At 43.6% G+C, this 27994-nt stretch overlaps 1 protein-coding gene across 1 annotated transcript in view; it reads left to right on the top strand.

Annotated features, from left to right (window-relative positions):
* The window catches only part of DNAH6 (dynein axonemal heavy chain 6), a gene marked incomplete at its 5' end in the record, with an annotated part of 218796 nt that overhangs the window by 130568 nt on the left and 60234 nt on the right, over nt 1-27994 (top strand). The window contains 14 exons of the mRNA XM_079791646.1: nt 2505-2651; nt 3885-3958; nt 5726-5880; nt 6340-6571; nt 9157-9309; nt 11304-11444; nt 14042-14284; nt 16799-16966; nt 17665-17900; nt 19236-19497; nt 21822-21945; nt 22858-23054; nt 24049-24252; nt 24942-25067. Of these exons, the coding sequence (XP_079647772.1) occupies nt 2505-2651; nt 3885-3958; nt 5726-5880; nt 6340-6571; nt 9157-9309; nt 11304-11444; nt 14042-14284; nt 16799-16966; nt 17665-17900; nt 19236-19497; nt 21822-21945; nt 22858-23054; nt 24049-24252; nt 24942-25067 (2462 nt within the window). The remainder of the gene's footprint in view (nt 1-2504; nt 2652-3884; nt 3959-5725; nt 5881-6339; nt 6572-9156; nt 9310-11303; nt 11445-14041; nt 14285-16798; nt 16967-17664; nt 17901-19235; nt 19498-21821; nt 21946-22857; nt 23055-24048; nt 24253-24941; nt 25068-27994) is intronic.

The raw sequence follows: 27994 nt of genomic DNA on the forward strand, positions 1-27994 counted from the left end.
CACTTAGATATCCAGTTGAAGTTCTTAAACTTGGCACGTCTGAATTCTTGCTTTATGCCTCCTTTCCATCCAGGTGTACCCCAGCCCAGATAAGGGGACTACTATTAGTTGCTCTGGCCAAGAGCCCTGGAGCCTTTTGGATTGTTCTCATTCCTCAATGATTCCCATCCAATCCATCAACATCCCCGATGGCTTTATCTTCAAAATATATCCCAAATCCAACCATCGCTTACCACTCCATCCACAGCCACTCTAGCCCCAACTACTGTCATGTCTCACCAGGATTTCTAACAGCAGGAGCCCCCCGGTCTGTCTCTGGTCTCCTGCTTCCAGGCTGCCCACTTACCCCACCTTAAACCCAGCTCTTAAACACACGGCAGAGGTATTCCCTGTTCAGTCTCCCAAGGCTGCTTCCCCATCACCTGCCATGGGACTGAGGTCCTGTTAGATCTGCGCCCAGCAGCCTCCTGCCTTCATTGCCTACCACTTTCCTCCTGGCAGCTGCCACCTCCTTGCAGCTCCTGAAATAGGCCTGCCCAGGGGCCTCTGTACTTCCCGGGGGATGCTCTTGCCTCAGATAGCCACATGACTTACTTTCTCTGTTCAAATGCCACCTTCCCCTCTACAACCCTTCATAGCACTTATTACCTGAAATCATACCCTAGCTGTTTATCTGCACATATGTTTGTGTCTGTCTCTCCCAATAGAACATTAGCTCCATTGGGGCTGTTTATTCAGCTCACCCATGCCTGGCACTGAATGAATGAATGAATGAGTGTCATAGAATGTCAGAACTGAGAGAAATCTTTTACAATATCTAGACAAGTCCTCACCTTATTTTGTGTACAGGACATCAATTTTCAGTGATTTTCTCTGTTTCTATCCAGTGCTGACTCTGTCCATTTCTCTTGTTTAGACATCACTGAATATTTTATTCTCAATAAAGATTCAAACCGACTAAAGTGTATAAGTATATTTTAAATATCTATGAAGTGCCGTAAGTAAAAGCTATCGAGCACTTCCGTGTAAAGCAATGACTGGGTTCTCTGAAATCCTGCTCCCTTTTTTGTCCTCATCAGAATCTAATTCATTACAAATCACAGAGGAGATCCATTGTTTATTAAAAAGGCAGGGAATGAGGCAGGAGATAATGGCTGATGGCAGAAGCTGGGGCTTGGCTTTAAGAACCCTGACCATCCCGTTTGGCCCTCACCTCCCTGTTGCTCAGTTTTCTCCACAGGTCCCTTATCTTTCCAACTCCCATTCCGCTGCCTCTGCAATTCTCTTTTCCTTTTTCTGCCCCCATAACCTTCAAGAGCCCAGGACTCTTGCAGCTGGCATAGCATCCTTGCCACAGGATGGCACAATAACTTGAACTCTTCCTCCACTAAGATTTTACCCTCCTGCCCAGCTTGGTTCTGGAATTCATGAGCTATTTTTCCAGAGGAAGCATTGTAGCATGGCTCTGTTTAGTGATTGCTTTGGACCCACTTTCTGGTCCTCAGACATTGTCTGATCTAGTCATTTATTTATCATTCGTCCCTGTTGCCTTTCTATTCCTACATTGTAGGTAATTTCTGAGCCTCAAAGTTCAGGATGCATTTTATCTCCGACAATGATACATCATAGAGTATCCAGGAAGTTCCAAATTTGAATATCTTTCCCCTTGTCCTCACATTTTATCAACATGTCCTAGAAATGCCCTTATTCTTACAAATATTAGCTGAAAATAATTAAATGTTTAACCCTTTCAAGAAACATATATCACACATGCATGCATGCGTAATGTGAGCTGCAAAAAAAAAAAAAAAAAAACTATAGAAATCCCCTATTATCCCACAGCGGCACTGAGACTACCAGCCGTGCTGTAAGGTGCCTTCTGTCAGCGCGCACCAGTGCTCATGGTAGAGACTCCCCGTCCTCCTCTGCACACTGTGAGGAGCCCCAGGGAAGGGTCCCATAGAGAATGAACGCGTCCTGCACTTTTGTCCATCACTGCTTTTGTTGTCACTTGAAATTATTCGAACTGTGTTTGTAGTAACAATTTATATTAATACAAAAAGTACTCAGAATAATTTGAGCAGAAGCCAGAAGGATGAGAACTGAACGTTAGGAAAGAATAAGAGAGGACATTGATGTTTTGTAAACAGTGTAAAGGTCGGGATAGGGGAAGTTGCTTGATGAAAATATATATTTTAAAGTGACACTCCTCACTTAATGTACTACAACTGAATGTAATAATGAGATGAACATTGCTTACACTTCACATGTTCAGGGAAAGAAACACAAAGCAAGCAAAAAAGAAAAATGTTGTCAAGTAATGTGTCCCAGTTTTACTTTCAAAAAACGAGGTCACTATTACTACATGTGTATATCCACAGGCAAAGAACCCATTTCTGGTAGTTTGGGAATCAAGTTGGACTTAAGGATCTTATAGGTCATAAAACTAATACTATATGTTCCACAAATGTCGAATTTTTCTTCTTTCCTTTTCTTAAAAACAGGTATCCTCCAATGTGATCCAGGAACAATAAGAGAAGAAATACAGATATTTAGACTCTTTTGCCATGAATGTCAAAGAGTCTTCCATGACCGCCTGATTAATAATGAAGACAAGGAATATTTCCATTCTATTTTGACAGAAATGGCCAGTAAGTATGAATCTTTATTTAGCTGCTTTTTTTTTTTAGTAGAAAAGCAGTTTGGTTTCTATAAAGGAAAATTAAAATGATCTTATATAGGGTAAAGCAAAGTGAATTTTAGTCATTCCTAAGTAAAAGTTTTTTTTTCAATGCCTCAAATATATAAAACTAGGGGCCCAGTGCAGGAATTCGTGCACCTTGAAAGGAACTGTGGACCAGGAGGCTATAGTGGGCACAGAGGCAGGTCTCGGCCCATCCTCCCTGCCCCCACCCGGCCCCTCCCACCTCAGCCCCTGGTCCCCTGTCTGCAGGCAGCCCCACTCCCACCGCTGCTCCCATGTGCTGACAGCCCCAGCCCCGCTTGCACCTGCTGATGGTGCGGAGCAATTACGGCTGGTGCCAGCAGCAAGTGCAAGTGGAGCCATCAGCAGGTGCAAGTGGTGGCTGCTGCCCCGATTGTCCCTCAGGAGCAATGCGAGGTGGAGAAGCCCTGAGGGGCGATCAGGGTCAGCAGCCACCACTTGCACCCACTGATGGCGTTGAGCAATCAGGATCAGGGTGCTGGCAGCTGGTGCGAGCAGCAGCTCCAGCACCAGCAGCGGGTGTGAGCAGGACTGGTGTGAGTGCCGGGCAGGACCATGGCGTGTGGGAGCAAAGAATTTTCAGTAACCACCAGAGGCCCACCCCAGTGACAGCAACTGGCGCCCCACCTTGGTCTGGCACCCCCACTCACCTGCTCCACCATCCTGCCACAGCCGACGCCTGCCATGTTCTGTGCTCTGCTGCCTGCTGCCGATGCCTGCCATGTTCCGCATGCGCGCCCTGGTGGTCAGCGCACATCATAGCGACCGGTTGTTCGGTTGTTCTGCCATTCAGACTATTTACATATTAGCCTTTTATTATATAGGATATATGCAATACTATACAATTCATTGTATTGAAATTCAAGAAGGGTTAATACTTTAATTAAGTGTAGAATTTTAAGTAGAGGAGAGAATTTAGAAGAAACATTTTGTCTGATAAGAAGGCAGGATATTTCTAAAATATGTCTTATTAATTTGTATTCAATATCTATTATTTAATAAAATGCTTATTAATATTCTATATTCTTAACCTTAAACCTGGGAGATTATCAACCAAACTAAAGTGGCACAGTATTAACATGGCTTTCCCTCAGGTTCATTTGTACTAATTAAGACTTCTAAGTAAATAGCTAATATTTTTATTTTGTGTTTTGAATAGACAAACATTTTGGAATTGCAATTGGCCTAGAATATTTTTTGACTAAGCCCATCCTATTTGGAGATTTCATGAAGGCAAGTATATTCTAATGACTTGACTACATCTGAAGATTATAATTATATGAATGTTACAATTATAAACCTTATAATTTGAAAATTATAAAGTTCAGGTTCACATTCTACAAGAACTTTACACCTGTGAAAATTAAAGATCTAGACGAGGGGTCAGCAAACTATGGCCCATAGGCCCAATCGGCCTTCTGCCCATTTTTGCAAATAAAGTTCTAAAGGAGAACAGCCACACAATTCTATTTATACTATTTATGGGGTTACTTTTGCATTACAAGGCAGAACAGTAACAGAGACTATATGGTCTGCAGAGCCTAAAATATTTACTATCTGGCCCTTTAGAGAAAAAGACTGCTGACTCCTGATCTAGTTACATTCATTTTGATAATAATTTTAATCAGAGGCCCATCAGATATATAATTGGTAAGGAAGTTTAGTCTCTTAACTCAGGACTGGACTCCCCCTGACTGCATGTACCTGTGCATCCTCCGCTCAAATGCTTCCAGCAATGGGAAGCTCACTGGTGAACAGTGCTGCCCTCTTCATTTCATAGGAGCTCTAATTTGCAGCAAAATTTTCCTTGTATTAAGTTCCTCAAGTCTGTCACCCAACAGCAACCACATATGGGCCCTAATTTTACCCTCTAGACCTGCCTAGAATAAGTCTTCCACCTAAGCACCCTGCCCTTGTTGACAGGCAGTTTTCTTGTTTTACAAGTTGACTCTTATTTGGGTTCAACATTCCTAGTGTCTGTGAGAAGGAAGAGCCATACCTCCCTTGTTCACCCTAAATCCCAGCATGGAGCTAGTCACTGCTCATTAAACAAGTGAACGAACTCCTCATTGTGTTTATACATATGCAATCCCTCATCACTCTGGTAACCCCTGACAAGAAAAAAGAGAAACCATTGATTTGTATAAAATATATTTATTTAAATGTTACATTAAACACAAAGTCCAAAAATTGTTTTCAGGTGGGGTTATATTTCCTGTTTGTGATATTATTAACAAACTAGAGGCCCAATGCATAAAATTTGTGCAAGGGGCTTGGCCCTCGCAGCCCCAGCTTCATCCAGAAGGTCATCCAGACGGTCGTTCTGCTGTTCGGTCTAATTAGCATATTAGCTCTTTATTATATAGGATGGGGGAATAAAGCAAAGGAAAAGAACAGTTGGACTCTTCTTGCATTGTCTACGGGCATTTTAGTCAAAGTTACCAAATGAACATGCCCCTAGTTCAGTTGCTGCAACAAATAAAAGACATCATCAATAGGTCCAAACAAGACCTCAATTCCCTATAGTTTATACCACATTTCATTCTCAATGATTTATTTATTGGATACCTGCTGTGTAGAAACTACATATAGTTCTGGCATGATTTTTTATAACCATAACAGTCTGCCAGGCATCATTTTCAAATCATTTAGTTTTTCTGATGTCAATAGCCTAGGAACAAAATTATGAAACCAGAGTAATGTATAGTAAGAAAATTTTTTAATGTATTCCTGAGCTCCTGTGTTAATTTTATTGCAAACAAAACTGAAATCTCAATATACTACTTGAGGAAGTTAAATTAAATGGATTGTCACTTAGTCACAAAAATCTGAGTTTCCTTAGTCCCAGTTCCCTTGTTTTGAAAACCCTTCTAGCATATATGTAAGCAAATGATTAAATAACAACATAGATAAAATAATGTTCCCTGCTAAGGTCATGTGTGGTGTGTGTGTATATAGTATTGATTCAACTCATTTCTTCTCCTATAAATCAACTTATAGTTTGGAGCAGATAAATCTGATCGGATTTATAATGACATGCCTGATATGGAGAAAATCGCAAATGTTCTCCAGGACTATCTTGATGACTATAACCTTACAAATCCCAAAGAAGTAAAGTTGGTGTTCTTCCAGGATGCAATAGAACACGTTTCCAGGTAGAGTGCTAAAAGGTGCCCCATATACATCGTTCTAATTTGTTTTGTATTAAAATGTAAGGATTAGGTTGTGCAAAATTCTTTACATAGATACTAGATGGACAAAGGTCTATAACAAATATTGGTATAATGTAAGTTAGTTTTGATGTATCTTACATATATATGCATGAACTTTCTAAGGTATCCCCAGGGTTACTTTTTGCTAAACTTTAGTAGATTGGTTTTTGTTTGTTTTAAATGTTATGGATCATTACAAAAAAGGGTCTAATAAGGTGTTCACAGAGGTACAAGTACAGTATAACAAGGCCGATATGCATGCCTAAAGAAAGAGGAGTTCAAGGTTATAGAAAAAACAAGTTGACACTCAGCTGGCCGCCAGCCTTCCACGCGGAGGCAGGCCCTCTGAGAAGCCACATCTGTCCAGTTGAAATAGCTCTTTCTCTGCTTTGCTTCCTGCAGAATTGCCCGCATGATTCGTCAGGAGAGAGGCAACGCCCTGCTCGTCGGAGTAGGAGGCACCGGAAAGCAGTCTCTCACGAGACTTGCAGCTCACATCTGTGGTTACAAATGTTTACAGATTGAACTGAGTCGGGGATATAATTATGAGAGTTTTCATGAAGACCTGAGGAAGTTGTACAAGTTGGCTGGTGTAGAGGACAAGAACATGGTTTTCCTCTTCACGGACACACAGGTACGTATTTCAGTATCCAACATATCAGAACCGGAAAGGGCTACAATCATGTATGTGCTCGAATAGTTTTATGATGCTGTTCAGGGGCTCGTTCCCTCTGATAACAAATGTCTTGGTCTTGAAAAGGACTTTTATAGCACATTTTTATTTATTTTACCAACTATTACTTCCTCCTTGAAATTCTAAGTAAGTAAATATGATCAGAGGTTAAGGGGGTGAGAATGATTTTAGCTTTTCTTTGAGGGGAAGCATGTAGATAGCAGAAGGTAGTAAACTATTTCTGTAGAGGTAGATATAAGAAAGGAATTCCAAGTGAAATCAATTAGGGAAATAGGTTTTTCTCAAGAAAAGAAAAAAATAACAGCTATGTTTTGGGGTTAAAGTATCTTAAAAATTAAAATAAGGCTTACATATGTCTACAACAACCATTTTCACTGATTTAAATTTATTTTATAGTAAAGAATTTTCTACATTCACTACACTTGAATATCTTAACATTAGGGGAGGGAACCTTTATAGAAATTAGCCAGGGGATAAGAAAGCAATAGACCTGATGCATAAATATTTTAAAGTTCATTTTACTTTTTAAAACACATATAAATGGGATTAAGTCCAATCATAAAATGGGGGAAATTTTTTAACATCTGTGACATGCAGTAAGTTCATATCTGAGTATTAAATGTTTTTACAAATTAGAAATACCCGTAGTGAAATGTGTGCCCATCACTGGCTCTGACCTCCGCCAATGCCTGCCCTGGTTCCCAGCCACAGGACTTGGAGGCACGGCTGAGGACCCAAGTACTCCTTGCAGCCACGGCAGACCCCCTGCAGTGCTGACCAAGATACACATAGTTGTTGACACTGTGGGCCCTGTGACCTCAGCCAGAGACATAACGCTACCACCCCAGACTCTGTGCTATCAAACACCTCTACACTTGCCCTCCTGTACTGTACTACTAGCCAGGGGTCATAGCAGGCCCCAGGGTGCCCCTAACCACAGGTGAAAGTCTTCCCTCACCAAAGTCAGTCCGTAAAGTCTGGAAGAGGTGACTGCTTCTTCAAACGTGCAGACACCCACGTAAAGCTATAGAGTTCATGAAGAATCAGGGAAACGTGACTTCACCAAAGGAATACAGTACGCCTCCGACGACTGGCCCCAAAGAAATGGAGATACACAAATTTTCCCACAAATAATTCAGAATAATTGTCCTAAAGATGCTAAGAGAGCTGCATGAGAATGCAGATAAACACTCTAACAATATCAGGAGAATAACACCAGAACAAAATTATGGAGTGGGGACATCACCAAGATGGTGGTGTAAGTTGTTCCCTTTTTACTCCATCCCCCCAAAATAACTATCAACTATTTATGGACACGATACCACTGAGAAAACCCTAGAACAAGGGGCAGAGGCTGAATCACCCCCCTGGGCACCACAGAGATGAGGACGGACTGCACTGAGTCATAAAGGAGTGGCTACATGCTGGTGTAGCATCACACCAAGAGGTCTCCCCTGAGCCTACAGTTCCTCCAGTGAGAAAAGAGAGCCAAGGTGGAATGCCAGGTTATGCTGCATTGCAGAGCACTTCTTGGGAGTCTCAGGCCAGTCTCACATCATGGGGACAATTGGGGAATCTGCAGGCCTTGACCACCGGGAATGTAATGGGTGGTGGGGGACTCACAACAATCAGCACTTGGAACTTGGCAGACTGAGTTCCTACCTGCAGCGCCCACATAGTAGTTTCAAGTGGCAGCTTTGCTCATCTGCGAAGCCAAGATAGGGGTACAGTCTGGCCAGAGAACTGAGCAGTCCCAGATTGGAGAGGGTGCAGGCTGGGCTGAGGGCCACCACCCCCCCACCCCGTGCACGAATTTCATGCACCAGGCCTCTAGTCTGTATATAAATGGTTCCAAAGTTTGAGCAGATTTTTTAACGGAAACTAAGAAATGTGGAATATTTGCCCTTGCTAATAATCAAAGGACTGCAAATTAAATTCTCCCAAAGGAAACATTTACACTCCCCACATTAACAATATTACATGTTAAAGGTTAATGAAGTCATACTTGAATTGAATAGGAAACCTTAAAATTTTCAAAATTCAGAAAATATTCATGTACTTTAATTGCTAATCTCACTCTTGGGAATTTATCCCCCAGGAAATAATCCAGCCAGGGAGAAAGGCTATAGGACTAAATATGTTCTTATGATGTACGTAAGACTGTAAACTATCTAAGTTTATGTAAATGTATGGCACATCAGCTCAATGGTGTGCTATGCTCCCATTAATGGTTGTAAATATGATGGGTACTCTACAGAATTATGGATTAATATTTATGACAGAATGTTTGCTGAAAGGAGCAGACTATAAAATCCTTGCACATATGACCAAACCATGAAAAGGGTGATGCCAAATATCAATGTACTTACTATGTTAGAATACTAAGATTCTCTCTGATTTTTAAGATTATCTTCTCTTAAAGATAAAACTAACTGAATGTGAACTTTGAAAAAAATATTTGCTTTATACTTTACAATGTAAAATGGTTGCATGAGTTATAATGATCACTCTTCTTCCTTCTACAGATTTTAGTGGAAGAGTTCCTAGAAGATGTAAATAACATCTTGAACTCAGGTGAAGTGCCTAACTTATTTGAAAAGGATGAACTGGAGCAGGTTTTAGCAGCCACCAGACCAAGAGCTAAAGAAGTCGGAATTTCCGAGGGAAATAGGGATGAGGTAGGATGTGTGAGAATGGCTATAAGCCTTTATAGAACAAAAAATGGTCTAGCCTTTTTAAAAATGGTCCACAAGTCGCCTTAAGGAGTCTGTGGGTAGAATTTCTTTACTAGTATAATTGGTTTCTTTAGTAATTCTTTATATTTTATATCCTGCATTCAAAGCGATGGTTCACCAGACTCCCAAAGCAGTCCATGCAAAGCAGAAACCCTACTGCCCATGAAGGTCATAGTCTTGTCCAAAGATATCACACGCCCTCAGTCCCCTGCCTGAGGAGTCCAGTGCTGTTGACTCCCTTGCCTATCAGCAAGGTTATGGCACAACTAAAACAGAAATGCATACTTTCCTCTCTCTCTCTCTCTCTCTCTCTCTCTCTCTCTCTCTCTCTCTCTCTTCCTCTTCCTCTCTCTCTCTCTCTCTCTCTCTCTCTCTCTCTCTCTCTCTCTTCCTCTTCCTCTCTCTCTCTCTCTCTCTCTCTCTCTCTCTCCCTCCCTCCCTCCCTCCCTCTCTCCCTCCCTCCCTCCCTCACACACACACAGCTGGCACTCTGCTAAATCCCATATGCTGTTTATCTACCTACCCCACTGCTTTTTCTTTCTGCGCCTTCTTTAACTTTATGGCCATCCTTCATGTCTTCTGTGTCCTTTCATGAGAATTTCCTCTACTACTAGATCAGGTCTTATAGGTATAGACAGCAGGGTCTACTTCAGCTAATGTAAGTAGAAATGGCTTTATTCAAGGCACACAATCACTGGGAGGGCCAAAGAAAGGGATTCCAGGCTGAATTCCTTGGAATGATGTGAAATGCACACTGTAGAAGTCAACGGTCAAGGAAGCTGCTGCCTTGCCACCCATTCCTGCTGAGCCAGGAAGCCACTAAACCAATCAGCGTGCTGCTGCTTCAGCTGCCAGCTCTGAAGCCATGCATCCTTCACACTGTCAGGAAGCCACTGAAATGGGAGCTCTTAGTTCACAACCTTGGAGTTCCCTGGGGGAAGTATGAAATGGGTCCCTGTACACAGACAGCAAGGAGAGACCAAAGGAAGGGGGAGACCACTGCAGATTGGTAGGTAATAGGTTTAATAAGCAAGAAAACTGCCTGGCCAGTGTGGCTCAGTGGTTGAGCATCAACTTATGAACCAGGAGGTCACGGTTCGATTCCCCGTCAAGGCACATGCCCGGATTGTGGGCTCGATCCCAAGTGGGGGAGCTGCAGGATTCAGGAGACAGCTGATCAATGATTCTCTCTCATCATTGATGTTTCTATCTCTCACTCCTTCTCCCTTCCTCTCTGAAATCAAGAAAAAATATATTTTTTAAAAAAATAAGCAAGAGAATTTATGTCTTGGAAATACGCAAGGTGAGTAGATCTCCATACTGCCTACCAGAATCTTAAAAGTTTATATAGAGGACTTAACTGGGTTCAGCCACATCTGTTGTCCAGATGGTCTCTACAACACATTGCTCTCTCAAGACTTTGTCCTTGAAATGGCTCCCACTGTGGGAACAGTGGGCAGAACATGCAATCTAAGGACAAAAAAGGGTGACCAGCAGATGGCTTACCCAGAAGTCATGTCCTTTCAGTGACCTCCTCTAACAGGAGCCACATCTGGCGATAGTGGCTCCAGGTCCATACCACTTCTACCAGGCTCTGCACCTGCAAAAAATGTTGCCCTGCACCCTGTCTCTCTCCCCCAATGGTCCTCCACCCCAGAGAAAAACTTCATATAAATACCACCCTCCACTAGTTCAAGGGGTCTCCATAAATGCACTGGTGAGGAGAATCTTCATCACATCCAGACTGTAGCTGCAAAGGAGTATGAAAAATGTCATGTTTAGTTTTTTCAGACAAGAGGGGTTGGAATGGATGTTAAACAAAATAATTTACACATTTACTTCACTGACATTTTTTAATTGATATTGGTAGCCAATACTTGTTTTCATTGTTGCTTCATCCTTATTTTAAATTGAAAAAATATCTTTTTTTTTGGCAGGTGTTTCAATACTTTATTAACAGAGTCCGTCAGAAGCTGCACATTGTTCTCTGTATGAGCCCTGTGGGAGAGGCCTTCCGGTCCCGGTGCCGGATGTTCCCATCCCTTGTGAACTGCTGTACCATTGACTGGTTTGTCCAGGTTGGTGACTTCCTGAAGTTGGACTTGCTTGATTTTAAAGGAGTAATATGGCACTACCTTTAAAGCTCTCTAAAAATTTACTCATATGCAAGAGATGACATTGACAATTATCAGACAAAGGCAAAGCAGAATTTATAAAGGAGAGGAGACTATTGAATTTAGCAATGTAGACGTCAGTCATCTTGACAAGAGCTGTTTCAGTAGAGTTATGGGAGATAAGGTTCAATAGAGAAGAGGGAAGAGGAATCTGAGACAATGAGTTCAGTAGCACCCCCTTATCCACAGTTTCAGTCTCCATGGTTTCAGTTACTGGGGTCAACCTCAGTGCAAAAATATTAAATGGAAAATGTCAGAAGTAAATAATTTTTAAGTTTTGAATTGCATATCATTCTAAGTAGTGTGATGAAATCTCACACCATCCTGCTCTGTCCCTCCTGGGACATGAATTATTCATTTGTCCAGCATATCCACACTGTATACACTACCCACCCATTAGTCACTTAGTAGACATCTCCATTATCAGGTCTACTGTCAAGGTATCACAGTGCTTATGTGTAAGTAACCCTTGTTTTACTTAATAATGACCCCAAAGCACAGTGGTAGTGGTGCTGGCAGTTCAGATATGCCAAAGAGAAGCCATTAAGTGCTTTATTTAAATGAAAAGGCATTTATATATAAGAGGAAGAAAAAACATAGTATGTATAGGGTCCAGTACTATTCACAGTTTTAGGCATCCATGGGGGTCTTAGAAGGTATTCCCCCATGGATAAGGGGGGACTACTGCCAACTCTTTCAAGATGTTTTTCCCCAAAGGAACACCAGGAGATGAGTAATAGCTAGAGTGGTATGTGTAGCAAAGAGAAACGTATTTTTAAGTGAGAAACACAAACAGCACATATGTGTACTGATGGAAATGATCCAGAAAAAAGAAATATATTGACAGCACAGCAGGCAGAGTTAAGGGTTGTTAGACCAATGTCTTTGAGTAGACAAGAAAGGATAGAATCAAGTCATCAATGAAGGGGCTGATTTGGACAGGGAGCATGAACAACTTACCCCAGAGTACCAGGAAGGAAGGTAGAATGTATGAGCACAGATGCAGATGCATGAGAACTCATTGAAGTTCTGTTTTCATTGCTTCTGTGGGTTTTTTGTTTGTTTGTTTTTAGTGATGTGGGAAGCAAGGTCATCAGCTGAAAATGAAGAGAAAAGAGGAAGTATTAACAGTCTGAGAAAGTAGTGTAGGGTGTAAAATGTTCACTTAGGAGAGTACATTAGGGATGCCTTAGAAAATGTAGATTTTCTGGGCTGCACTAGGAACCTGCTGGAACTGGTTGCCATAAATTTAAAGTGAGACCAGTCAGCACGGCTATGTTTCTCCACCTGGCTCAGCTGCACAGTCACTGGCATGGGGTAACAGAAAGCTGCATTTGACTAAGGTTCAGGTGAGCTCAAAGAAACAAGAGAGGAACAAAGGAGTTGAGGTGAGCAGGACAGAGATTATAGTAACGGACCTGAAGTCCAAACTGCATAATAAACCTAGTGAGCACATGAGGTCTTCGTAATATATGTAATATATGGAATTATCCCAGAGACACCTAATTATTTATTCATTAATCAACAAAAACTTATTGAACAATTGCTATGTGCCAGACACTGTGCTGAGGAGAGCAAATGCAGACTCAGATATCCCTCAAATGAACACAGCTGTTCAGTTTATTAAACACTAGGGGCTCAGTGCATGAATTCATGCACCTTGAAATGAACTATGAGCCATGAGGCTGCGGTGGGCACAGGGGTGGGTCTTGGCCCATCCTCCGCACCCCCGCCCGGCCCCTCCCACCACGGCCCCCAGTCCCCGGTCTACTGGTAGCCCTGCTCCCGCTGCCGCCGCTCCCATGCACTGATGGTGCAGGCCACGCTCACACCCACTGATGGAACGTAGCAATTGGGGCCGGCACCAGCAACGGGTGGAGTGGGGCTGTCACAGTCAGCAAGTGTGAGCGGCAGCTGCCAGCCCTAATCACCCCTCAGGAGCAGGGGGATGTGGAGAAGCCCTGAGGGGTGATCAGTGCTGGCAGCTGCCGCTTGCACCTGCTGATGGCGCCGAGCGATAGGGGCCGGTGCCAGGCACTGGCAGTGGGTGCAAGCGGCGGCTCCAGTGCTGGGGTCAGCACTGGCAGCAGGTGTGAGAGCTGGGCAGGACCGTGTCATGTAGGAGCAAAGAATGTTCAGTAACCACTAGAGGCTCGCCCCGATGATAGTGACCAGCCCCCTGCCTTGGTCTGGTGCCCCTGCTCACCTGCTCCACCATCCTGCTGCAGCCAATGCCCACCATGTTTCACACTCTGCCGCCTGCTGCCAATGCCCACCATATTCCGCACGCACCCCTTGGTGGTCAGCACACGTCATAGCAACCAGTTGTTTGGTTGTTTGGTTGTTCTGCCGTTCGGTCTATTTGCATATTAGTGTTTTATGTATATAGATCATAGACATGAGTAGGAGTATACCAGGTGAGATATACATTTTTCTTATTTGTTAAGTCGCATATTATGGAAACGAGAAACAGATTTTCCAAACTATGTTTTTATTTACAGTGGCCCAGAGAAGCACTTCTTTCTGTATCAAAGACATTTTTCTCACATGTTGACACTGGAAATGATGAACTAAAAGAAAAGCTTTCCCTTATGTGTGTGAATGTTCACTTAAGTGTCTCCAATATGGCAGAACGCTATTACACAGAGCTCCGGAGACGGTACTATACCACGCCCACCTCCTACCTGGAACTCATCAATCTCTACCTGACTATGCTCAGTGATAAAAAGAAGCAGTTGGTTTCAGTAAGTTGAACACATTGGCTGGTGTTGCTAAATGGTTTGAGCACCAGCCCTTGCACTGAAGGGTCTCAAGTTTGTGTCCCAGTTAAGGGCATGTACCTGGGTTGCAAGGTTCATCTCCAGCCCCGGTCATGGTGCATGCAGAAGGCAACCAATGGATGTGTTTCTCACACATAGATGTTTCTCTCTCTCCCCCCATGCTTCCTCCCTTCCACTCTCTCTAAAAAATCAATGGGAAAAAATATCCTCAGGTGAGAATTGATCAAATATAAATATATATGTAATCATTTTTAAAATTTTCTATTGCTTAGCCCGGCTGGTGTGGGTCAGGGGTTGAGCATCACCCATGAACCAGGAGGTCAGGTTCAATTCCCGGTCAGGGCACATGCCCAGGTTGTGGGCTCGATCCCCAGTGTGGGACATGTAGGAGGCAGCCAATCAATGATTCTCTCTCATCATTGATGTTTCTCTCTCTCCCTCTCCCTTCTTCTATGAAATCAATAAAAGTATCTTTTTAAAAAATGTATTGCTTGAACTCAAAACTTTTGCCAGAATGAGTGGGAGGTCTATGTGCCATCTTACCTGCTGGAGCCCTCTTCATCCTGGCAAGTGCCCTTGACAAACTACAATATAACAAAAACCTGTATCATGCTGTCAGTCCATGAGTCTTCCCCTTCCTTAATATATATGCTTTGTTTTCTATCATTTACATGAGTATCATTGGCTCAGTAGAATGATATGGACATTGTAACAGCATCAAAGTTAAGCAGAGAGCTAGTCACCAGAAAACTTTCGTTAGGTAACGGAGATGGGGATTTTGTCATCTAATGTGCCAATAGTTCCCATGGAGAGCAGAGACTTCGGTGTCAGGCAGACTAGGTACAACCTATGCTCTGCCTCTTTCTTCCTACACAACCTTAAGCATGTTTTACAAATTCTCTAAGTCTTACTAGAAAATACGGTTAAATATATCTCTACTGACCTCTTGTATTGTTGTGGAATTTAAATAAGATTGTGCAGTACTTGGTATAGGATCTGATGCATATGAGGTACTCAGAAAATAGTGGCTTCTATCATCATCATTGTCATCATCATCAGGCTATTCACATGACCTAAAATTTTCAACACAATAAAAATGGAAGCATGTACCATTTATATATTTTAAATGTTTTTCAGTGGATTTTTACCTGGTAAATGTCAAAGAACTTGGCAGAGATTTTTGAAACCTGTCAATCTCAACCAAGCTTTCTGACTCACCTCCAAAAAACGTTATTCCTAGGAGTCTTCTGTACCAAATGCCACCCCTTCCATCCTAGTTAAAAGTTTTCAACCACTGGGAAGTAGGGTTTAGATCCACCAACCTAAGGAAGTACCTAGGACACTGTCTCCCTGGAGATTCTCAGCCCTGCTGACCATCCTGAGGAAACAGGTGTTTAAAAAGAAAAGAAAAAAAAAAAAACCTTCAAGGATTCGAGGCTGAACATTGTCTTGAGAGAAAGGGTTTATTTAGCCACATGCTGGCCAGAAAAAGGACCAGGTCCCAGAACCCACATTCTACACCACCAGCAGCAGGGCTGGGTGGAGAAAAAGAATATGTATCCACTGTCCTGGGGCTCACAGGGTTCTTTTATACAATGAGTTTTGGGGAAAAGATGTAGGTTATTTTGGAAGAATTTACATTGGCTACAGATAAGGGGGTTGTGGGTAGGTGATGCTGGGAGAGTTCTGGGACAGGTGACTTGTACATCAAAAAGTATTTAATGCTTTGGGACTATTTGGGGCAATAGTCCAGAATGTTCAAGCATAAGCAAGATATGCTGGTGCCTGGAAGCTGCCTGAATAGTCGCTGAAATAGGCATACAGAAGTTGATTAAAAGTTTCCACATACTGTCAGGAATATGAGCAGTCTGTTGTTAGTTTAGTCCCGTGGCTACTAACTGATTAACTTTCCTTGCCTCTTCCTCCCACCCTCCAGTCTGCTGTAATTTAATTTAGGACATCTCAGAATTTTTCTCTTGTCGCAGCTCTCAGAGCTGTGGCGTCCAGGAATTTCTATGTGAATTTGTCCTCATTCATTCAACATGCTACCAACCGACCACAGAAAAAAAATAATACATGGTGATCCCACAGTCCAGTGGCCAAGGGGCATGGATTCAGACCTACTGGTGAATGTCATGTTTTAATTGATTTCATAGAGAAAGAGAGAGGGAGAGAGAGAGAGAGAAACATCAATGATGAGAGAGATCATTGATCAACTGTCTCCCGCACAGCCCCCACTGGGGATCGAGCCCGAAACCTGAGCATGTGCCCTGACCAGTAATCGAACCTTGACCTCCTGATTCATAGGTTGATGCTCAACCACTGAGCCATGCCGGTTGGGCATATAGTCACAATTTTAAATATTACAAACTGATTTACCAATTCTGCAGATGTAAAATTCTATTACATGAGTAAGAGAGGCCAGTAAATGTATAGTTTCTAATACTCATTATAATAAATATTTTCATTGTCCTTTAGGCACGTGAACGGGTGACGAATGGTCTTACCAAGCTATTAGAAACCAACATACTAGTCGATAAAATGAAATTTGATCTTTCTGCTTTAGAACCTGTCCTTTTAACAAAATCACAAGATGTCGAAGCCCTGATGGACAAATTGGCAGTGGATCAAGAAAATGCTGATCAGGTACGCTGACTAACCTGACTTGTGGGTGAGAAAGCTTTAGTCACCAACTGATCACTATGTACAATGACAAATGATTAGGGTTTTTTTATCTTACCTGTCATTAAAATAATTAAATGACAGATTAGCATTTATTTTAAGTTGTAAACAATCTCCCTTCAATAAAACAGTCTGATTCTCTCCCTGAAGATGAGTGGACCTAAAGAGTGGAACCCAAAGAGAGAGTTGTAAGAAAACCCATAAACCTAAAGCACCTATTCTTCTCCTGGAACAGTGGTCAGCAAACGGCAGGTCGTGAGCCACATGCGGCTCTTTGGCCCCTTGAGTGTGGCTCTTCCACAAAATACCATGGCCTGGGTGAGTCTATTTTGAAGAAGTGGCGTTAGAAGTTTAAGTTTTAAAAACTTGGCTCTCAAATTTCCAAAGAAATTTCAATCGTTGTACTGTTGATATTTGGCTCTGTTGAATAATAAGTTTGCCGACCACTGTCCTAGAAGGAACTGTCTTTTCTAACTTTTTCTCCATTATTCTATCAACATAGCATGAGACGCAGTAAGGAGAGGGTAAAATTCAGTATAGCTAATCCTCTATCCTCATCGGTCTAATCCAAAGGGGCAAATATGACATTATTATTGGCTTTGTTTTTAAGTATTGAAATTCAAATATTGAGACCACTTAAGCAGTCATATTTCAATGTTTAGGTCCGTAGCGTTGTGCAAGAAGATGAAGCAGTGGCCAAGGTCAAAGCCGAAGAAACCCAAGCAATAGCTGATGATGCTCAGAGAGACCTTGAAGAAGCTCTGCCTGCACTCGACGCCGCCAATAAAGCGCTGGACTCCTTAGATAAAGCCGATATATCTGAAATCAGAGTTTTTACGAAGCCCCCAGACCTGGTCATGACTGTTATGGAAGCAATTTCCATTCTCTTGAATGCCAAGTGAGTAACCCAGAATCATGTATCGCCAAAACACCTGGTGGGATTTCTTTGCAGTTTTTCTCAGTGTTCATTCTCTTCTGTACCCGCTCATTGGTTTGGGAAGTCATTCAACAAATTGATTCTAAAAGCATCTTTTTTTTAACAAGGCACATACAGTCTGCTGCAAAGACAGACATGAAAAATATTAATTTCAAGACATGAGAAAGTTGCATAGTATTAGGAGGGCTGAGATAAGAGGACCCCTGGGGAGATGTGAGTGGGGTTTTGGAGGGATGATGCTCAGGTGGAGAGTAGGACCATGGAGAGAGCCTAGCGACCTTCAATGCTCATGGGATGGGATGGGCTGGGCAGGAAGGCAGGGATTACATCATGAAAGGTCTCATATACTGTGCTAAGCAGTTCAGATTTCTTCTGGTAGACATGTAGTTTTCAAACTTTCTTTAATAATACAGTCTTTTTAGTTTTCAATAAAAATTATGTTATAAGAAACCTTTCCATGTAAAACTGATCAAAGCAAGGGGAGAGGGCTAGAGCACCCCCCTGCCAGGCTTTCCTCAGGACCCTCTGGCCAGCACCTCAGTGGGGCCTGGCAGCCCTTAAAGCACAGTCGGAGAGCCCTGGCCATAGGGGACTGAGAGCCATTGAACATTTTCAACATAATCGGATTTTCATGTGAGGAAGACCAATTTGGCAAAAGTTCACAGGAGGGCCCTGGCTGGTTTGGCTCAGTGGATAGAGCATTGGCCTGAGGACTGAAGGGTCCCGAGTTCGATTCCAGTCAAGGGCACATGCCCGGATTGTGGGCTCGATCCCCAGAGGGGGGGGGGCCTGCAGGAGGTAGCCAATCAATGATTCTCTTTCATCATTGATGTTTCTATCTCTCCCTTCCTCTCTCTGAAATCAATAAAAAAAAATATTTTTTAAAAAAAGTTCACAGGAGGTAAGGTTGACTGAGAGACATAAAATCAGTTAGAAGGTGATTCATAGTGTCCTGGCAAGAGATTTTAATGATCTAAACTAAGGAAAGAAAGTTAAAATGTGAGTGTCTGGGGCATTTTAATGATAAAACTGGTTTTTCTATGTTGCCTTACATTTCTAAAATTCTATGATTTTATGATTCGTTCCCTGCTAAAACTGGGTAGTAGGAAACATCAGCCATCCAATTACCTGTCTGCCCATAAATTATGGCGTACATAACTACCATTTACCGGGATTATAGTATTGAGATGAAAACTACCCACTTATTGGAATAATAATGTTCTCCAAAGAATGTATTTCTTTGGTTCCCATGCTATTTTATTACAATGCTACTAACTTACCACTTCTGTCTTTCAGGCCTGATTGGCCAACAGCAAAACAACTTCTCGGTGACTCTAACTTTCTCAGAAGACTTTTAGAATATGATAAGGAAAACATAAAGCCTCAGATATTGGCAAAGCTTCAAAAGTATATTAATAATCCTGATTTTGTGCCTGAGAAAGTAGAGAAAGTATCCAAAGCATGTAAATCCATGTGCATGTGGGTGAGAGCCATGGACCTGTACTCTCGGGTGGTCAAAGAAGTTGAACCAAAGAGGCAGAAGCTCCGTGCCGCGCAGGTAGTTATCTGTGTTGTGATGTTTTTATAGAATTAAAGGCCATGATCACCCATCATTCAAACTTCCTTTATCATGCCCCGTGACCCTAAGCAATGAAGATAGTAACAGTGCTCTAGTTTCTGTCTTTAAAAAAAAAAAATAGCTGGCAAAGATTATTTGTTTCCACATGTAAAAAACCTTTTTTATAGCTTTTATTTATAGCTTTTGAATTTTGTGTCATACATAAAAAGGCCTTCCTTACTTTGAGAACGTAGGGAATTTGTCCATGTTTTCTTCAACAATTTTTAAATTTTTTATTCTTGACCTATTAGTTAATTTATTTTGTTATGATGAATGTGTTGGGTATCCAGCTTAATATTCTCCACATGAATTAAAGGAAAGCAGAGGGCTCTAGATTAAATTACGTTCTTTCCAATGATTTCTAGAAGTTACCATTTCCAAACGTCCCACCCAGAGGTTCAAGCAGACAGAGGACTGGGAAAGACTTTTTCAGTAGGGGCCATGCTGGAGGCAGGAGTGAGCGTGGTGCGTTCACAGCAGGGAGTAGGACCAGAGAGATTGAGGATGTGAAGTAGGAAGACCTAAGGTCGGCCCACCAGGGGGAGCCATGCAATGGAAGCCCCTCAATACCAGGCCAAGGCGATAAGGAACAGGGTTGTGAACAGAGACCTGCAGCCTCTGTGTTCTGGGAAGTCTGGCCTGGTAGAGGTTGGAGAGGCAGAGCACAGAGCAGGGGAGCCTGAGCAGAGGCGGCTGTCAGAGCACCAGGCTGAGCCCAGCACCTGTTGGACATTTTTTAGGGCTGGGTGGGAGGCTCAGGACCAGGGGCAAGTTTCCAGTCAGGACACTCAATAGGGTCCCTGGAATTAGAACAGGGCATCCCCAGGTGTTTCACTTTTGCTCCGGAGTCGACCCCTGAGAACTTAACATCAGGAGTGTCCTCATGAGTTGTTTGCGATGTGCCGGGCTGTGGGTGAGTTTCACATGTACCATCTCATTTAATCCTCACCTGCTATTATCCCCATTTTCTAGGTTAGGAAACTGAGGCTTAACAAAACCACCAATACAGGTATTGAAATTGGTAGAACTGGGCTGGGGAAGAATCTTTCTGGCCCCATAACTGGGGCTCTTAGCCACTCCATAGCAAAGATTATTTTTTTCAGAAATGACCTCTAAAATCAACCCTCTTCCAGCAAAAAGGAAAATGAATTCTTAGTATATTCATATTGCCTATGGTATTTTTGCGGTCCCTTTTAGCTCTAGGATCAGATGTTCTATGTTTCCCTTTTCTAATTACTCCCACCCTTGACAGTGCCCTCTGAGGCTCTGAAATCTAACTTAATCCACAATCGGAAGTGAGGTCCCAAGCAGGACGGATTGGTCATCTAGCGGAGTAGGTTACTGAAGGAACTAGGGCTGTAGAGTAGGGGTTGGCACACTTTTTCTATAAAGATTCAGATAGCCCAGCCGGCGTGGCTAAGTGGTTGAGTGTTGACCTATGAACCAGGAGGCCACGGTTCAATTCCAGGTCAGGGCACATGCCCAGGTTGTGGGCTCCATTCCCAGTGTGGGACGTGCAGGAGGTAGCCAATCAATGATGCTCATCCTTGATGTTTCTATCTCTCTCTCCCTTCCTCTCTGAAATCAATAAAAATATATTTTTTAAAAATGATTCAGATAGTAAGTGCTTTCAGCTTTGCTGGCTCTGGGGTCTCTGTTGCAGTTACTCGGCTCTGCCCTTGCAGCATACAAACACCATCAGCACTGCACACATGAATGAGCATGGCTGCACTCCAATATAACTTCATTTGTGGGCACCGGGATTTGAATTTCATACAATCACCATGTGTTATGAAATATTGTTCTTTTGATTTTTTTCCCCCCAACCACTCACTTACAAACCATACGAAAGCAGGCAGCAGGCTGGCAATGGCTCGAAGGGCATGGTGTGCAATCCCTGCTCCTGAGAACTAGTCAGGAAAGATCCGTTTTCACTGTTGCAGGGCTATTTCATTTGTTTCATCGCTTAAAGTTGGTAATCCAGTGTAGTCACTAATTCACCCCCAATGCTTGGTAAATCTGTCTCTCTTTTCCTTCTAGGATTTATTTCATTGGGCTTTGTTTCTGTTTTGTTCTCATCTGTTTGCTTCTGCTCTTCTCTTATGTGATTTTATATTTGTTTCAACTTTATATATCATCTCAAAATGTTTGAGGACATGTAAAAGGGAACATAAATCCATCCTACTTTTAAAAAATGTATTATACGTGGGCAGATTTCACCTTCTTTTGGGGCCTATTCATACATATTTACTTTATTTTATTAGGCTGAACTTGATGTTACCATGGCTACCCTGAAAGAAAAGCGAGCATTGCTAAAAAAAGTGGAAGATCAAATACAGGCCTTACAAGATGAATATGATAAGAGTGTGGGTGAGAAAGAAAGTCTGAGTAAGTAACTCATAAAATGTATTTTGGTCAGAAAATGCCTGATTTTCAAAAGTAGACTTTGTTTGTTTGCTTGCTTTTTCCATTGATTTCTAGAAAGAGAAGAAGGCAAGTAGGAGGGGGAGAGAGAGAGAGAAACATGGATGTGAGAGAGACACATTGATTGGTTCCCTCCCGCATGCACCCCCACTGGGCCGCAAACCTGCAACTGAGGTACGTGCCCTTGACTGGGAATTGAACCACAAACCTTTAGTCCTTGGGCCAACACTCTAACCACTAGTCAAGCTGGCCAGGGCAAAAGTAGAAGGAGTTTTAAGGCAGTCAGTCATATCTCAGCTTCATTCAACATGCAGGACATAATTCCATTAGACTAGTGCATTAAATGCCTCCTAATATAAAATTAGAAGAACTGGAATATTGTATAGATTCAACTCCTATATGTGAATATGGCTTGTTGGGGGCATGTTACATCTATATATATAAAACCCTAAGCAACCAAAACGACAGGAACGACCGGTCGCTATGAGGCGCACTGTGAGGGGGGGGAAAGGGGGGGAAAGGGGGGGAAGGGGGGAAGGGGGGAGGGGGGAGGGGGGCGCTGGCCGGCCAACTTCCTGCGGTCCACCCCCCCCCCCCGTTTGCCAACCTCCCGCAGCCCCTCCCCCTGGCTGGCCCCAGCCCCAATCGGCCCCCCCACCCCAATCAGGGCAGGGCCAGCCAGACTCCACCCATGCACGAATTCGTGCACCAGGCCTCTAGTTGTAACATAAAGCAACACATGCATTTGATTCAGAAAATAAATAGCACAGAGTGCTTAAATAATGCTAATTCCTACTATAAACAGAAGCAGGTGAATAAACTTCTATTTTAGGAAAAGATTAAGTAACATAATCTGATTTTCTTAAAATTTTCCAGCAAGGAATATGGCCCTGACAAAAGCACGTCTGATACGTGCTGGAAAGCTGACAGCTGCCTTAGGAGATGAGAAAGTTCGATGGGAAGAAACCATCAATAAATTCGACGAGGAGCTATCGAATATCATCGGGAACGTGTTCATAGCAGCAGCTTGCGTGGCCTATTACGGGGCCTTCACAGCCCAGTATCGGCAACTGGTGAGTAAACATGCCTTCTCTAAAGAGTAATGAGAAGCAGCTGAAACTGGGCTGGCGGGGGCAGGGGGTGGGGAGGAGGACAGGGGTCCTTTTCTTGAGTTTAGATGGAGGCTGTCCACTCTGGAGGTTTTCCAACCGGAAATTTATTTCTACCTCCACAGCCCTTCCCCTCTCCCATCAGCCAGTGATGGTCTACCGGTAGCCTTTCCTTAACACATATCTTCCCTTCCCTTCCCCTTCCCCTTCCCTTCCCCTCCCCTTCCCCTTCCCCTTCCCCTCTCCCTTCTCTTCCCTTTCTTTTCCTGCCTTAGAAAGTTATTCATCACTTACATTCACATCACAAGAACCTGAGGGAAGAAAAAGAGACAGGGAGTCCCCTACTATTATGATCAGAAGTGGCATCTAAAGTCAGCCTGAATTGGTGAGGCGGCTTCAAAGGACTAGGCAAAACAAGGCACAGGAATCTAAATGATCAGAGTGATTTTCAAGCCATTTTTACGAAATGCCTCCCTAAAACGTTTCACCCTTGTCTTTGAGTTGCCAAACCTAGTCAGCATAGGACTCATAGATTCCGCAGGAGCCCGGTGGTGCTCCTGGGGACACAGTGTTCTCTGTTGTGCACGACTGTGCCACTCATCGAAGGAGGTGACCTGCCAACATCCTCTCCCCTGACCCACCAACTGCTAGTAGCTCCCTCGGTCATTGTGTTAACCCCAACTTCTCCACGTGCTTCCAGACTCTCCCAAGAGGGGCAGTACACCCCTGATTGAAGACTACTGTGACTCTTTGTCATTTACACATGAAGTCCAGCCCAGGTGGTGACATGTCCAAAGGACCCAGATCTCCTAATTTTTAGTCCAATTCCTGTGTCCCATGCTCCTCGCCAGGATGCCTGCTGAGCCTGGCAGGACTTCCCCCTAACCCAACGTTGTGTGTGTGCCCTCACTTACTGAGGGTTCCTGTTCCCTACAAGTAAGCTCTCCTGCCCTTGCAGCTGATAGAGTGCTGGACCCAGGACTGCCAGTCTCTGGAGATCCCCATCGATTCTTCCTTCAGTCTCATCAGCATTCTTGGTGATCCCTACGAAATTCGGCAGTGGAACACGGATGGGCTGCCCCGGGACATGATATCCACGGAAAATGGCATTTTGGTGACTCAAGGGAGACGATGGCCTTTGATGATTGACCCCCAAGATCAGGTGTGTAACAAGTGCTTCTTCAGGTTGACTATGCTTCACACTGTGCTACCCATTACTGGTGCTAAAGTGGACTTGAACTGACTTGTGAGATTCTGGGATGGAGATCTAGAGGGAGTTTAGAGTCTTTTAGCCCAAGTCCCTCATTCAGTGGATGTAGAAAAGGGAGGCACCCATAACTTCCTTTTGATTGTTATGGGATTAGTTTAGGGGATTGACCTTGACTCTTCTGTTTTCGGTGGGGGGAAGAAACTCATTCTGATATAGTCCTTGTTCCTAAAAAGTCTGAGGAATCAAAACGAAGTAAGGGTCTGATGAGTTTTAGGGCCAGCCTGCCTAGAATTTACAGAATCCCGCTACCTGACTCCTAACCCCATGGCTCAGATTATACTCCACCGGGTTTGGAAAAGGAGCCGTTGTGAAGGCAGAGAGACGGGCTGGAACAGCACAAGTATAATGTTTTCCAGGTGGATCTTTTCTTCATTTGTTCCAAATTTGACTAAAAGAAAGAATCCCAAACATTGGGCTTAAAACATGTTTTTATTTGTGAGGGAGTGGTGGTGGTATTTTTTATGTTATTATTTTTACCTTTCAAACCTGTTTGTTGATTGAACAAATTTTCTTAACTTGACTTTTAAAAGCTTTCACCTCCTAGCCATTCATAAAGCCTTGCTCTGTGCTTTCTCACACAGGCCAATCGCTGGATAAGGAACAAGGAAATCAAAAGTGGCTTAAAGATCATTAAGCTTACGGATAGTAATTTCTTACGCACGCTCGAAAATTCCATCCGACTCGGTTTGCCTGTCTTACTGGAAGAGGTTTGCTTTTCATGCTCCTTTTCTCCTGCTAGCCCCCAACTTCCAGGTTATATCTGGCACCCTATGCGCACCACATCTGCATCGCGCTGAAGACACCAGTCAGGTCCACATGCAAGTCAGTCAAACTGATTGCTTTGCTTCTTGAATGATACACTCGCACACGGGGAGCAAGCTGTTTACTGAGGAAAATTCCCCGTTTGCAGACATGGTTCTGGTGTTCCGTGGGATGGGCTCTGCTTTGGGACGTGGCTGATTCTCCGGCCTCGTTGTGGCTCCTGGTGGTTAGCTGCCCCGAAAATTCAAAGCAGTGGTGCCATCAGGGACTGTCCACACACACTAGTGATCTGAAGCCAGTAAATCAGTCCAGGGAGTAGAAACATCACCTTCTGCTTGGATATAAGGTCAGACTTAAATTAAGTGATGTGATAAGAATGAGCTTCTGTGTTCTTGTTTTTTAAAGGATATTTGTTGAGCCCAAGTGCTCCATTTCTTCGGAATCACTCCAAGAATGGAAGTTTTCGAAATGGTTCACTCATTCAACACACATTGTTTGAGAATCAGTGGCAAACAGTACAGGGGAGTGAGATAGGGCATCAGCCTGGGGACTGAGCGGGGAGGATTCAATAGCTTACAATCTAGCTGGGGACAAAGAGTAAACAGAGACAAGAGAGAGGCAATGAGAGAAGGGGAGGAAGAGAACTCGTGCTCAGGGCTTTGCAGGGGCAAGCCCAGTGCTCACAGAGCCATTAAGGGGAGGGGAGAGGTAGGAAATGAAGCTTCCATGTGTGGCTTGTGGCCTTGACCAGCACCGGGAAGTGCTGTAATGGGTCCCAGGTCCTGATTCAAATCCTGACGTTACAGGAGAGGGTGAGGTCTCCAAATCTGATGGGGCACAGCTATGTTAGCCTCATCCTGGATTCCTAAACCCCGGTTTACTTCATAACACAGGAGGTCCTGAGGGAATTCCTTCTCTCATGGCAGCGGACAGAGAACTTTCTGCGACGTGCTGCCCTGGACAGCAGGGGGTGGGGGCGGTTGTCTATAGCTGACTGCTCAGGGCCCCAGCCAGGAATGGGACACTGTCCGGCTGCTCCTGCCTTCGGCGACGTGGAGTCAGTAGCATTACACACCTGGTTTCATTTGGCTATTTTAGGCATTTGTAGGGGGTATTTTTAAACTTTGTCTCCACCCAGTCATGGTGTGAAATTGAGTTAGTCTATCTCAGTCAGCATGTTTTTAATGAAATAGAACAGAATTTTAAAAATACAAAATTTGTATCCTGAGTAGTAAGGGAAATTTTACCTCACAAACTTTTGTTTGAAGTGTTTCCATGCTTGGGTGCCATGCCACAGTGTGAAATAAGCTTGTTAACTACTGATTACAATCCAATGCTGAAGCTCCTGGGCCATGGGCCCCCACCGCGTGGATGCTGACAACGATGTTTGTCATGGGGTCTGTTGGCAACGTCTGCACGTTCAAGTTCTTACCACTAACCAGGTTTGCTTTGGGGTGGGGGTTAACTGTCTTATATGAGAGTCCACAATTTTTTTCTGTAAAGAGGCAGATATTTTAGTTCTTTCAGGCCACATGCAGTCTCTGTACAAACATTCTCTGAACAAATATTCTTTGGTTTGGTTTGGTTTGGTTTGGAGGTTTTGTCTGTTTCTTTTTACCACCTTTTAAAAGAGTAACGCCATTCTGAGCTCCAGAGCTTTACAGAAACAGGCCGCAGAGGCCAGATTTGGACAACAAGCTGCAGACTGGCCACTCACGACTGGGAACAGCTGTGAGAGCGGACGGGTCCTTTGTGTCTGGGACCTCTTGGAGGACCGCCCTGCAGGGACACTCCTTCCTCAGCTTCTTCATCCTGGGGATGAGCAATGTGTTGCCCTTACGTGCTCTTATTGCCCTAGACCAGTGGTCGGCAAACTCATTAGTCAACAGAACCAAATATCAACAGTACAACGATTGAAATTTCTTTTGAGAGCCAAATTTTTTAAACTTAAACTTCTTCTAACGCCACTTCTTCAAAATAGACTCACCCAGGCTGTGGTATTTTGTGGAAGAGCCACACTCAAGGGGCCAAAGAGCCGTGTGGCTCGCAAGCCGCAGTTTGCCGACCACGGCCCTAGACTATTGATAAAGCAATCGCTGGAAAATAGACAGAGGTAGTGAGCGGATAGTGTGAAATATCCATATGATCACTGAAAGACTGCTTGTTCAAAGTAAATGCTGCGGCCTAAGGAATTTGGAGAAGTTGATGTCATCCATGTGTGTGGAGGGGAGGGTTACGCTGAGGTACCAAGTTACTTTATTTGAAGAAATGGTACAAATGAAAGAACATAAGTGGATGATTTGGTACAAGTTACCTAAAAGGTAAAGGTAACTCCAACATGCACGTTCTGCTGACCAGGGAGGTCACCCGCATGGCTCTGGGGAGCAGCCTAAGGCTTAGTTCTCATCACTGTCTCCCAGGCTGTGCTTGTCACAGAGATTCTGGGGACCCATCTCTTGCACAGGTTGGTTATGAGGCCACCCAGTTCTTTGATGGATTTCACCTGCTCATTCAGGTCATGAGTCTCAATGAAGTCACACAAATGGGGGTCATTTTTGTCACTGGCCAGATTTGCAAGTCCAGTAGTGACTGATCTACACTTTTTTTTCCAAGTGTAACGCATACTCCAGTGCGTTCAGCCCCCTCCCCCAGTCATCAGGTCTGGTTTCTTGATATCCTGAAGGAAGATTCTGCAGCTTCATTGTTTTCTCAGCATGCTCCCTCTCTTCATGAGATCTGCAGCTTCACCGGTTTCTCAGCATGCTCCCTCTCTTCATGAGATTGGTGAAGAAAAGATTTGGCAAAGTTCTCCAAAGCCACATCACGGCAGTCAAAGTAGTAAGACTAGGAAGCTGTGAGCTCCAGGCTGATG

The sequence above is a fragment of the Cnephaeus nilssonii genome, assembly GCF_951640355.1.
Source record: "Cnephaeus nilssonii genome assembly, chromosome: 15".
Taxonomy (NCBI): Eukaryota; Metazoa; Chordata; class Mammalia; order Chiroptera; family Vespertilionidae; genus Cnephaeus; species Cnephaeus nilssonii.